General features: G+C 37.9%; 1 protein-coding gene across 1 annotated transcript in view; it reads left to right on the forward strand.

The window, feature by feature from the left end:
- Window positions 1-3,223: 3,223 nt before the first annotated feature.
- abca12.S (ATP binding cassette subfamily A member 12 S homeolog) overlaps window positions 3,224-13,889 on the forward strand; it is a 92,128-nt gene continuing 81,462 nt past the window's right edge. Inside the window, exons 1-2 of the mRNA XM_018238948.2 lie at window positions 3,224-3,669; window positions 8,304-8,397. Coding sequence (XP_018094437.1) covers window positions 3,601-3,669; window positions 8,304-8,397 — 163 coding nt within the window. The 5' untranslated portion in view covers window positions 3,224-3,600. The remainder of the gene's footprint in view (window positions 3,670-8,303; window positions 8,398-13,889) is intronic.

Raw genomic sequence — 13,889 nt, forward strand, 5'->3', positions numbered from 1 at the left:
CGCCAGAAGGTGGCTGCCGATAAACATCGTCGCCCTGCTCCCTGGTTCAAGGTAGGGGACTCTGTCTGGCTCTCTTCTAGGAATATCAAGCTCAAGCAGTCCTGTCCTAAGCTGGGTCCTCGCTTCATCGGTCCTTTTAAAGTCAAGGAAATCATTAACCCGGTGTCTGTGAGGTTGGACCTTCCTCCCAACATGAACATTTCCAGCTCTTTCCACGTTTCATTGCTCAAACCTGTTGTCCAGAACGCATTTTCTTCTCTGGAATCACCTCCTCCTCCTGTTTTCCTGAATGGCCATCAGGAATTTGAGGTACAAGATATTATTGACTCTCGTAGGTCCAGAGGAGGAGTCCAGTACCTGGTCCACTGGAGAGGCTTTGGTCCTGAGGAGAGATCGTGGGTGAGTGCTGCCAATACCCATGCCCCCCGATTATTGAGGACCTTCCATAGGAGGTTTCCGGACAAGCCCTGGGAGCCCCCGGAGGGGTCTCCTGAAGGGGGGGTACTGTAACACCGGCAGTGCGCCAGCGCATAAACGCTGGATCGCGTCAACTTAGGCGCCGGCGCATAAACACCGGTGCATGCCAAAATGGACGCTCCCACCAAAACACTTAGGAGCTATGACATCTAATTTGGGCGCCTGGCTTCCTATTGGTCCCTGATCTGTCTGTCTTCCTCAGCCTGCTCCTGATTGGTTCCTGTCCCCTTAAATACCTTCCTCTTCCTTCTCACATTGCCCAAGCTGGCTTCTGTTTCCACAGTTCCTGCTCAAGTCCCGTTTGCCTGCTTTCCTGTTTATTCGACCCTTGGCCTGTTTATTCGACCTTGTACCTTCGCTGCCCGGACCGACCACTGCTTGAACTTGACGACGCTTTTGCCTTATCCCTTGGTACTTCGCTTCTCTGCTTCCTGAAACCGACCACTGCCTGTAATTGACTACGCCTTTGCCTGATCCCTGGATACTTCGCTTTTGGCTAACACGCTTGGCTCCTTTGCTGACTCCGCCGCAGAAAGTCCGGGGCCCCAAAAGGGCGTCGGTGAAGACCGGAGCCGTAGAGGAGTTCCAGTTGCCATCTGTCCGCCTAGGACCAGCTGTCCTCCTCCGGGATCCCAGGTAACAGATCGTTACAGGTTCCTTCTGTCTGCTATTGCTGTACTCTGCACCTTTCAGTATCAAAACAAAAACAAGCATTAAAGAGGTGGTGCACCTTAAAATAACTTTTAATATGCTGTAGAATGGACATTTTTAAGCAACTTTTCAATTGGTCTTCGTTATTTATTTATTTATTTATTATAGTTTTTGAATAATTGGCCTTCTTTGTCTGACTCTTTCCAGTTTTCAAATGGGGGTCACTGACCCCATACAAAAATCCAAATGCTCTGTAAGGCTACAAATGTATTGTTATTGCTACAGTAAATTACTCATCTTACTATTCGGCTCCTCCCCTGTTCATATTCCAGTTTCTTATTCAAACTAATGCATGGTTGCTAGGGTAACGTGAATTCTAGCAACCAGACTGCTGAAACTGCAAACTGCAGAGCTGCTGAATAAAGAGTGAAATAACTCAAAATCCACAAATAACAAAAAATGAAAACCAATTGCAAATTGTCTCGGAACATCACTCTACATCATACTAAAAGTTAATCTGAAGGTGAACAACCCCTTTAAGGGGTGTGATTTTGCTTCCATTAATTCTCTGGCACTTGCAGCAATCGTAACTAAGACCCAATAGGGTTAGGTGTTCCAACAGTGTAGCTAGACTAAAGCTTCTCTGCCTAGAATGATGCCTAGAATGAATTGCTACTCTGCCTAGAATGATTAAAATGCTAGAAGTTATATTTCACAGTTTCATTTGGGAAATGGGGTAAAATGATTATTTTCTAAAACTTTTTACTAAATGTCTAATATGTATCTTTATGAACAACAAATGACAAAACCAGTTGCTTTGCTTGGGCATTGGGTTCTCAATATTTTTTTTATTCTGATAGACCACCTTGTGAAATAAAAATGATCTTTTTGCGTGTGTTATGTGATAGAGACCTTAGATTGTAAGGTTCACTGGGTCAGTGACTGATTTGATTGACAGATAATCTCTGTAAACACTGCAGAATCTCTCAGAACTATATTATAATAGATAATAATAAAATATTCATTGATACATCCTGTAAACAGCAAATATGCATTTGGTCTTCATGCTAACTATACCTTGTCTATATAGAATGTCCCTGTAAATAAATAGATTGCACAATTTTTTTCTTAAAGGGGAACTATCACAAAAATGAAAATGTAATACAAGCTTCATTGTACTGAAATAAGAAACTTTCTAAATATAACTTAAAAGTTCTGTATCGTTTGTGAAATAATCAAGTTCATGTTCACTATTCCTCTCTCAGCACCTGTTTCTTTTCATTCTGTCTTCATGCAGCAGTTTGGTGTCAGATAGTCATTGACAGTTAAGCTGGCCATAGACGCAAAGATCCGATCGTACGAATCGTGGATTCGTACGATTTTCGGACCATGTGTGGAGAGTCCCGACATTTTTCGTCCGTCGGAGATCAGTCATTTGGTCGATTGGACAGGGTAGAAAATTTCTGTCGCCTGCCGATAATATCTCTGCGTGTATTGCCGATCGTACGATTTTCAGACGGAGACTGTCACTAGTGTTGTGAGACATAAGTATCGTACGATTGCTGTCAGGGGCAGAACATTGGGTGATCTGTTCTTATTTGATCGGAATGGTAAAGACTTTGATCTGAATGGTTAGTGGAGGGTCGGGAGATGGGAAAGTCCGATCGTACGTTGATTCGTACGATCGGATCTTTGCGTCTATGGCCAGCTTTAGATCCAATATATCTTATGTGGGGGGGGGCTTTCCTTCAGATGTATTAGAGTTCACTCAAACTGATTTCAGTACAAACAAAATATAACAAAATAACTGCCTTTTGCACAAATCCTGCATGTGAAGAGATATGATTTCTGGTGAATTTAATAGAGTGAACGCTAATACATCTTCTAGGCAAAAGGAGCCCCACCTATAGATGCCTGGAGAGAAATAGTGAATATTAACTTAACTATTTCAGAAACACTACAGAATTTTTGATTGTATTTAGAAAGTTTCTTATTTCAGTATGCTGATAGTTCCCCTTTAACATTTTATTCCATTCAAAGAATGTGTGGAATATAAGAACCTGGTGACACCTGTTACATACTCACACGCAGAGTATATTTGCTCCCTTCTATTCTTCTAAATATCATAGAGGGAAAGCTTGTGTGTGACTACAGGGCTTGGTAAGGGAGGGGTGGTAAAAGGTGTGTTTTTAAGGCTACCCAGACAATGAGTAGCATCTCTCGTTATTCCAGCCTGTGACACAAGCAACACAGGATCATTTGCAAACACACAGGCTACCAAGAAATCACCTCCTTCTGCTACTTATATTCCCTGCATTACTCTATTACCTTATACAGTATCAGCGGAAAAAGATGGCCTAGATACATTTTCTGAAATTATTTGGGTGACATTTTTGTTAACACTAAATGCATCATATTTATACATATTTATTGTTTCAATTAAATTTTTTCCGAAACCACTCTTGAAGCAAGATGGCTTCGTTTTTACACCAACTCAGGGTTCTCTTATGGAAAAACTGGCTGAGCATCAAGAGGCAGCCGGTAAGTAAATTATTCAATTCATTTTACTTTTTCATTAATAGTATTTCAATATTATTCCATATCAAGTACAGCAGACATTTAACTAGTGATTGATTCTGGGCTGCATTATTACAAGAAGAATCATATTTAATTATTGTGAGGGACACTATAGGGTTCATATATATGTTTGTATTTCATTGTCAGGGTAGCTGGTGTTGACCAGTTATACAATATATTTATAATACAGATAATAAAGAAAGGTGGTTTATCAGCTAAAGTGATACTTTATAAACAGGGAAATACATGCCAAGACTAGTTTTTGAAATGCAGAGGAATAAAAGAAAGAACATTCCAGTATGTGTCCTGAAGAGCTCACAATTAGAAGTGACCAGTTTGCAACTTAAATGCTGAATTAATAAGGTGGCAGTTCATGGATGTACCTTAAAGGGCAAAGGTACTTACTTACAAAGGTCTGAAGCAGTGTGAAACAATGGCACAAAATCTGGTGTTTGCATGGTGTAAAATATCACACACTTTGATAAGTTTGCCATTTGTTTTATACGGTTCCAGTGAATTTTGTTTTACACAGCATAATAAATAGGCCCCTTATTGTAAATCAGACAGTGTGTTGCTGCTTCAGGAAGTGGCATTAGCGTTAGCGGCATCAGTTTGATTCAGGGCAAATATTAATTGTGCCATGTCCTTGTGTCTGAAGTTCTTTAGGGACAGTTACTTACAAGAATTTAATAGTGTATGTAATGCTTGTGCTTTGTTAGGCTGTAATACTGTAGAGTAACATAAATCAATGCACATTTTCTGGTCCCCTGTTTCACTACTTATTTTATTGGGGTTATTTAATATAAGTCACTAAGGGTAAGGTTTATTTATGCGGTTTAAAAAAATGGCAATAACATTTGCCACACATCACCAGGTTCTGCCATGTAAAAAACATGTTTTTTTTCTTAGAGCAACTTCCATCTGAACTTACTTACAATGGTCAGAAGTGGTGTAAAACAACGGTGTAAAATCGTGCCTTCATACAGCGGCAAATAAAACACAACTTTTTACACACTGTTGTGTCTGCGAATTTGATTTAACACATCATAATAAATATGCCCCTAATTTGGCCAGGAGCAGTAACCCATAGCAGCCAATCACCAGGTAGGATTTACTGGCCACCTGTTTTGAAATATCTTATTGGTTGCTATGGGTTATTGATACAGGGCAAACATTGTTTCTTGTATTACATATGGGGGTACTTAATGCAAGAGCATGTATTTACAAAAATATGGGTTAAAAAACAAACCTTTAATGGTGGTCTTAAGCCTTTACAAATGGGTGGAGTTCTGGGCAGTCTCTTTTACAGGAGAACTAAACCCCACCAATAATAAAAAACACTACCCACTACCCTACATAGTCCCCCCTCCTTGCTCTCCCCAGGTGATTACCCCAGAAAGTGCTCCTAATTCATTACTCACATATAGGTGCAGAATAAGTGCAGTGGAGCTCATGAGCGCCATCTTCCAGCTCTTCCATTGGAGAGGCTTCAAACTGTCTTTTTTTGCTTTCTTCTGGATCAACTAGCAGTTAGGAAAGTTATATACAGACTTTAGGTTGAACTTGTGTCTTTGTTCAACCTAACTTACGATGTTAGTATGAAAGTCCTGCAGACTATTGATCTGCCTGTATGGAGCAATCTGGTTATGAGTGTAAAAAGTGTTATTTCATTTTATTGATCTTGAGGACTATGGCATATGGGTTGTAATTTCTGCTTTGTTCCTCTGGAAACTAGCTCTTTCCAGACTAAAATGGTTAGCTTGAATTAAGCTAGTGGAAAATATATACCATGGGCCATCAGCTTAAGGGCTGGTTGGACAGAAAGTCCTTATACTTTTGTCATGTTAAATAATTTAGTAGCAGTGGATTTTCTTCATTTAACAAATGAAGGCTGTATTTTAATTAATATAATGACATATTCAATGTTTTTACTTCCTTTACAAAAAGCTACATGCTTGATAGTATAAAATATCAACAAAAACAGGACTTGGTGCAAAACTTAAAGCAATTTTCAATCAAGCCAATTAAAAAGTAAAATAGTTTTTTTTTTTGCAAAGTCCTGTGAGTGCAGTGAATTTGTTAATATTTTATAGGATGTATGACCCTTAAAATGCTAAACCCACTGGAGCTGTAGGTTGACACAACCTGTTTTTCAGGTGGGGGAAACAATACTGACAGTGCCTGGGGTTGCTTACATAGTTGGACTGGGATTCCTAAAGCTTATCAGAGATCCAGACACGGTAGTGTCCATGCTCACAACACTGGCAAGACAGTGTTAAATGATATAAAAACGGGAATTTAAGGCTAAATGCTAGCATAAGTTATGATGCCCTGAACCACAATACCGGGGAACTCATTAGATATGTGCATATATGGACCCAAATTTGCATGGACATAGCAAGATTTAGTTGTGTCTTTTCCTGTAGATTTGATAACAAAGTCCCTGTATTAAAAATATTGTTTTTCAGTGCCCTGTGAAATTCACCTAGGTGTGTGGTTGTTAAATAGAACACTGTATATTTACCTGTTACTTAAAATGACCCATTTTACTTTCTCATAGCATTTTTCTTCTTTTGTTTCTTAAGCTGCAAACTGCACAGATAAAACCTTCGTAACTATACCAAAAAAATGAGCTATTCGATGTAAGATAAACACATACTGGAATATCTTGTTACAGGGCAAGTTCAAAATCACTGTGTGAACAGAAATGATATAGGTAGTTCCTGCTATAACCTGCACAGCCCTGAGGCAATGGTGACTACTATAGAACACATCCTGCTACTGGGGGGGGATATCACTGTATGGTAGTTCCTTCTCCTAGCCCCTTCTGTTACACACATGCAGCCAGCAGAGGGTTGGGAGGGAGCGCCAAAGGAGAACTCCATTCTCTGGGCCCAGGCTGGGTTTTTTTTCTCATAGGGGGCCTAGTCGATGTTTGTTATGCTACTGCGTAAGGGCCATATACTGCATTTTTTTCCTGCTGTCTAAAGTAAATAGGAAAGACATGGATCATAATGCAACAATCTCAATTAGAGCTGTTAGCAAGGAAGCCTTGACCTAACACTTGCTCTTCTGAGTAACCAGCCTTCCTCGTTTTCTCTCTCCTAGGATCATGGGCACATTTACTTTAGAAGTCAAAAATTCATACACCTGGGGCAGCATCCTTAAAAGATTCACTTTCAAAAGAAATAATGGCTATTTACGTAAAGTGTCAATATTGCTGTACTGTAGTCTTGGGAAATTCTGACATTGTAAAATTTGATAATTTTAATAATATTAATAATTAAATAATTAATAAATTTTAACTATGTTATTGAATGCCTTATTCTTAGCAACTTTGCAACTGGTTTTCATTATTTATTTTTTATAGTTTGTTATTTATTTTTTACACTTTTCAAATTGGGGTCACTGACCCCAGCAGCCGAAAACAATTGCTCTGTGAAGCTGAAATGTTATTGTTTTTGTTACTTTTAAATACCTGTCTTTATATGCAGACCCTCTCCTATTAAAATTACAGTCTTTCATTCAAACCACTGTCTGTTTGCTAGGGTAAATAAGAATATGGGTAAATGCCTTTTCTTGCACACAATTCAAAAGGGTATGTGGCTTTTCATATGTCTCCTGTAGTTCTTGACAGTACCTCATGCATATTTCAAGAGTTTAGATTTTCTGTACTCTCTCTCTCTTACAGTATCTCAAGTAATAATTGTAACTTGAATATAAAACTGTCCGAGAGTAAACTTGCAGTAGCGGATCAATGCACTTGAAATAATGTTCAGCAGTACAGATTTCATTCATTATACATCAGTATGTACTGTATGTAATTGTGCTCATATACAGTAAGCTACTACAGTCTTCAAAAGTATTCCCTTACCTTATTAAAGAGGTTGTTCATCTTTCAACATTCAGTTTTGTTCAATCCAGTTGTTTTCAGAACGTTTATCAGAAATAAAGACTTTTTTCAATTACTTTCAGTTACTTGTTTGTGACCATTTTAACAATAATTTAGAATTGTTTTTCAAATTTTTTGTGTCTTTCTAAAGCAACTCTGGGAAGGTGGTCTCAGATTCTGTAACTGTTCTTAATTCATACATTAGTATTAGTCGATACATTTCTTATCTTTGGCCCTGTTTAGCAAATTTATTTTTAAATCAGCTGTTATAATTGATACAATAGTTGCTAATATTGCAGGGAATCTGTAACTGGATTTCTGAGCAGCCAGACTGAAACACCAGTGATGGGAACAGTAAACTTTAAATTTAAATTTGGACTTCAATTTTTGGAAGGCTATATATTGTAAATGTAACATCTTATTATCAAGCAAAATGCCAAGGTGCTTATAAGCAGTATACTGTAGAACAACTAAGCAGAGAACACCTGCATTACCCAAATAATTCAGTAGATGGTATTTTTTTTATCATGAGTGTATTATTAACATTTATATCAGTACAAAGGTACTATATACTATTAATTTAATTCTGTTGTCTGCTTCCATTATTGCTAGAAATGGTCTGTATTAAATAACCTCTAGTACTAACTTATTTTTATCAAATTTTATTTGTATAAAAGTCATTTTTTCAGTTCTTTCTTAATTGCAGGTTTGGTCTTTGGTCCTCATTTTATGGCCTGTGGTTATATTTGTAATACTTGCAATCACCCGCTCAAAATTTCCTGGAGATATGCAGCCAAACTGTAAGTATGATGTGGATAAACAAAAAAATTAACTAAAGTGTGCAAACTACAAAAATACGATGAGTATTATTAAAACTGAAACATTAATGCAAAGGTAGTTATAATAAATGCAGTGAGCTATATTACGTGTGTAACTCCTTTAAAACATTTTGTTCCTAATAGTAAGTGAGGCAAATAGGGGAGTTAAAGCATTGTCCGCTTAGAACTTCCTCCTGAGCTCAAAAAAATTTTTTCATGCTTATTATCACTTATAGAGGGGAATAATGTAACATCTATAGAAATAGGTCAAATCAACTGGACTATGTTTTTTTCTTGAAGACGTTTCACCAGTCATCCAACTGGCTTTCTCAATTCAGAATAACTTGTACATAGGATCTTGCTAAACTTTATATCTTCTGGAATGTTGCTCCAATCAGCATAATCTCATTAAACTGCCTATAAAACCCCCTGCTCTGCACTTCTCATTGCCCAACGTAGGTCTGTTTCCTGATAGTTTGTGGGTTTGATTCTTATCTGATTATCTGTTCGTGACCGTTGCCTGTTTTTGACTTTGCTGTATCGCTGCCTGAACCAACCCTTGCCCGTTTGACCACTCTTCTGGATCCTGACTTTGTGCCATTACTGATTGGGTTTGAACACGGTCTGTTTATCCTGACTAGGCTCCTTGCTCCATATTTTGTACTGCACTGTCTGACTGGTACTGTTCTAGCCTGTTTATTCTGACTAGCCTCCTGGTTCCTGATTCTATACTGCACTGACTGGTTGGTACTGTCACAACCTGTTCCACGACTTCACTCTCTGTTCTCCTTACCTCCTTTATATATTACAGTCCCCTTGCCTGCCCAGAACTTTCTCCCTGGTCCTTTTACTTTAAAGGGGAACTATTGCGAAAAATTAAAATGTTATATAAGCTTCAGCATACTGAAATAAGAAACTTTCTAAATACAACCAATTAGAAATTCTGAATTCTGACCATTTTTTAAACAATCAAGTTTATCTTCACGCTTCCTCCGTCAGCATCTATTTCTCTTCATTCTCTGTTCATGCAGCAGTTGGGTGTCAAACAATCATTGACAGTTAGATCCAATATATATTTTAGGGGGGGGGGGTCCTTTTGCCTAGAAGATGTATTAGAGGTCACTTCTATTAAAATCACCAGAAATCATGTCTGTCTACATGCATAATTTGTGCAAAAGGCAGTTATTTTGTTAGATTTTATTTGTGTTGGAATCCGTTATTTGAGTGAACTCTTAATACATCTGAAAGGAAAGGAAGCCCCCTATAAGATATATTGGATCTAACTGTCAATGAATATCTGACACCCAACTGCTGCATGAAGGCAGAATGAAGAGAAACAGATGCTGGGAGAGAGATAGTGAAGATAAACTTGATTATTTCAGAAACAATGCAGAACATTTAATTGATTGATTAAATCAGTATTTCAGTATGCTGAAGCTTGTATTAAATTTTCATTTTCGCGATAGTTCCCTTTTAAGACCTGGCGGCATCTGAGTAGCGGAGGGCTCCTTACGAAGCCAAAGGCAGATGCTACAGGTGAAATCGTGAGCTGAGGCTGGGACCTTGGTGTTTGTTCTGGGTCTGGGATACCATACGTGACAATATTGTGTTTACTTTTTACACAATCTGAGCGCCCTTGTACCCCCCCCCCCGCTGCACCATAGCAGTACAGGTTTACATGTCTTAACTATACTTTTCTGTTTCCTTTTTGAAAGCTGACCAACTACAGGATTTAAACACAGGGAGCAAGTAGGTTGCATGTCACATGCTGACATTTTAATAAAAACATTACTTAAATTACATCACATTTTTATTCCAACAAATTATGAAAGATCTGAAAGTACCTTTTTAAATCCTGAATTGAAAGATGGCTTCTAAGCTAACGTGTAGAGTGATCCCCTCTACAGCCCTAACCAGATTCCCTGGGGCCTCTATAATATATTGACAGGAAATCTTTTCATGGCTTCTAAAAGAAATGTTGTGTACCGTCAAATATTGTGCGTCATTAGCACCTTAATGCACAAAAAGAACAACCGGTGAATAGAGAGAAGTTTATTAAAAAAATATCACAATTATGTAATAAAATATCCCTTTCACTCAGGATGTCTTTTCTGTTATAAACCCCGGTCTCTTATTGTATGGCAAATCAAAGCTTAGGAGTGGTTCGCCCAAAAAGAATAAAAGAAGCTGCTGACTAGAATGTCACTGAAAAATGCCTGGGTTTGATTCCTGTTTCATACCGATCTTGGGTTTGATTCCTGTATATATTACGGTCCCCTTGCCTGCCCAGAACTTTCTCCCTGGTCCTTTCACTTTAAAGGGGAACTATCACGGAAATGAAAATTTAGTATATACTTCAGCATACTGAAATAAGAAACTTTCTAAATACAACTAATTAAAAATTCTGGACTGTTTCTGAAATAATCAAGTTTAGCTTCACTATTCCTCCCTCAGCATCTGTTTCTCTTCATTCTCTGTTCATACAGCAGATGGCTGTCAAACAATCATTGCCAGTTAGATCCAATATATCTTTTAAGGGGACTCCTTTTGCCTTGATGAAGTTTTAGAGCTCACTCTATTAAAACCACCAGAAATCAGGTTTACATGTCTCTCTACATGCAGAATTTGTGCAAAAGGCAGTTATTTTGTTAGATTTTATTTGTATTGGAATCAGTTATTTGAATGTGCTCTAATACATCTGCTAGGAAACGGAGCCCCCCCCTACTACACACCCTACACACCCAACTGCTGCATGAAGACAGAATGAAGAGAAACAAATGCTGAGAGAGAGATAGTGAAGATAAACTTGATTATTTCAGAAATGATGCAGTATGCAGTATGCTGAAGCTTGTATTAAATTTTGATTTTTGCGATAGTTCACTTTTAAGACCTGGTGGCATCTGAGTAGCGGAGGGCTCCTCCTGAAGCCAAAGGCAGATGCTATGCTATGTTAGGATGCAATACCAAAATATGACAAATTATAAAAGATAAGCTAACATGTAGAGTGATCCCCTCTACAGCCCTAAACAGTGATGAGCCCATAGCACATCACGGCATGACATTTGATTCCCTAGGCCTCTATGATATATTGACACGAAATCTTTTCATGGCTTCTAAAAGAAATGTTGTGTACTGTATAATATTGTGTGTCATTAGCACCTTAATGCACAAAAAGAACAACAGGTGAATAGAGAGAAGTTAATTAAAAAAAAATATCACAATTATGTAATAAAATATCCCTTTCACTCAGGATGTCTTTTCTCTTATAAACCACTCTTATTGTATGGCAAATAAAAGCTTAGGAGTGGTTCGCCCAAAAAGAATAAAAGTAGCTGCTGACTAGAATGTCACTAAAAAAAGCCTGGGTTTGATTCCTGTTCCATACTCATCTGGTAACCCCTTGCAGTCACAACGTGCAATGAGTACAGATATGTGTTGGCAGCAAGTGCTTGTTGAATGAGTATTAAGGGCCACGATTTTGCGCCACTCAGGGCTTTAGTACTTGCATCTGGCACATCTGCAAATGACACAGTTTATGGGAAGGAGGGTTGTTTCCAGTAGTTTTTTTCTTGGGTCAAAAAACATACAGTTAATATCAAGCAGCAACATACTGCTTATTGGGATGTGTCACCTAATGGGTCTGCCTATGAGGAACTCTGTTCTCCATATGTGCACAAGTAAAACTGCAATTGAAAGGGCTAATAGGAAGTTTCATTACTTATGCAATTCTACAAAAATACAAATCAACTACAATATTTTATGACCCCAAATCACTGCTGATTTGCTTTAACACTGTAAAGTATAGTTAATCAAAATTGGTTGCACCATGAGCATTACACATGCTATGTTTAGTACAGTACCTGTATCATCCCATGACCATGATCAGTTGTATTTCAGAAGGCCATGGTCTTGACCTTGAAAGGTCTCTTACAGGCTACACACACACAGTTAAAGCAAATCCTGGAGACAGAGGCCAGAATCCCTGGATATTGGGGAGACCTCACATGATGAGACAGGGAAAAAAGGATACATTGGGGCAGGGAGCCAAACTGAATGGCATCCACACCGAGAAGCAGTTCCCATAAAGCTCAGCAGTCATTAACCACATCCTAGTCAGGCAATCATTAGCACTCTGATTAAAGCACTGCTGTATTTGTTTGCTTTTTAAGGGATTTTTTTCCAAGATGGTAAAAATTTACACTTCCCTAATATTTAAAGGATCAATCATTTCTATGATTTTCTGGACAAATAGTCAATATCTGTTGCTAGACCATTTTACCAATTTCAGTTACCTATATTTACAATCACACACAATTTGAAGTGTCATTGATGTGACTTGTTGCTTTTGGTTGGCCACTTTTCTGAAAGATACCTGCAATAGTATTAGAGAACCTGCAAACCGGGTCACTAACACCTTCATATGAGCTAGAGAGCGCTAATAAAAATAATTTTTATGGTCATTATTGCTTTCACATACTTTCAGTCAGTTTTATCAGTAATCCATTAACCTGCATGTATGATTTTGGAGCATGGGGGCAGAAACTGGAGTACTAAAGGCAAACACATACAATCACCCTGGGACCCCAGGGCTGCCAAACATCATGCATTGTTAAGTGTAGGGAACATAACGTGAACAGATCTTAGTTATGACTCAGCATAGCATTTAGAAAAAGATTTATACGTCTCTTGCTATTGCTGCTGAAATACAGGTGAACAGGATATTCTTGCTTGTAGTTTTATAGCAGCTGCTATAATATAACATAACAATGATTTCCACCCTGAACAAAATTACACAGATTGTTATATTCTCCATAAATCTGTTGAATAAAGCACATAAACAATTACATAAAATGTGGTAAATAATCCACCTTCTGCAGAGAAAATGTGGTTGAATCAATGATGCATCTCCTTTTTTTACTATTATCTATTAAAGGAAGACATTATATAGTATAAAAGGTGTTCCAGGAGACTTTCCATAAACAGCCAAATGCTAATAAACACTGCTATTCTATAAAGGTATGGGATCCATTATGCGGAAGCCAGTTATCCAGAAACTACTGAATTACAGAATGCTTGTCTCCCGTAAACTCCATTTTATCAAAATAATTCAAAATTTTAAAAATTATTTCCTTTTTCTGTAATAATATAACAGTACCTTGTACTAGATCCCAACTAAGACAAATCCAGCCTATTGGGCTTATTTAATATTTTAATTATTTTCTAGTAGATTTAAAGGGATCCTGTCATCGGAAAACATGTTTTTTTCAAAACGCATCAGTTAATAGTGCTACTCCAGCAGAATTCTGCACTGAAATCCATTTCTCAAAAGAGCAAACAGATTTTTTTATATTCAATTTTGAAATCTGACATGGGGCTAGACATTTTGTCAATTTCCCAGCTGCCCCATGTCAGCACTATTAACTGATTCATTTTGAAAAAAAAACTTTTTTCCCATGACAGTATCCCTTTAAGGC

Source organism: Xenopus laevis, chromosome 9_10S (genome assembly GCF_017654675.1).
Source record: "Xenopus laevis strain J_2021 chromosome 9_10S, Xenopus_laevis_v10.1, whole genome shotgun sequence".
In the NCBI taxonomy this organism is placed as follows: Eukaryota; Metazoa; Chordata; class Amphibia; order Anura; family Pipidae; genus Xenopus; species Xenopus laevis.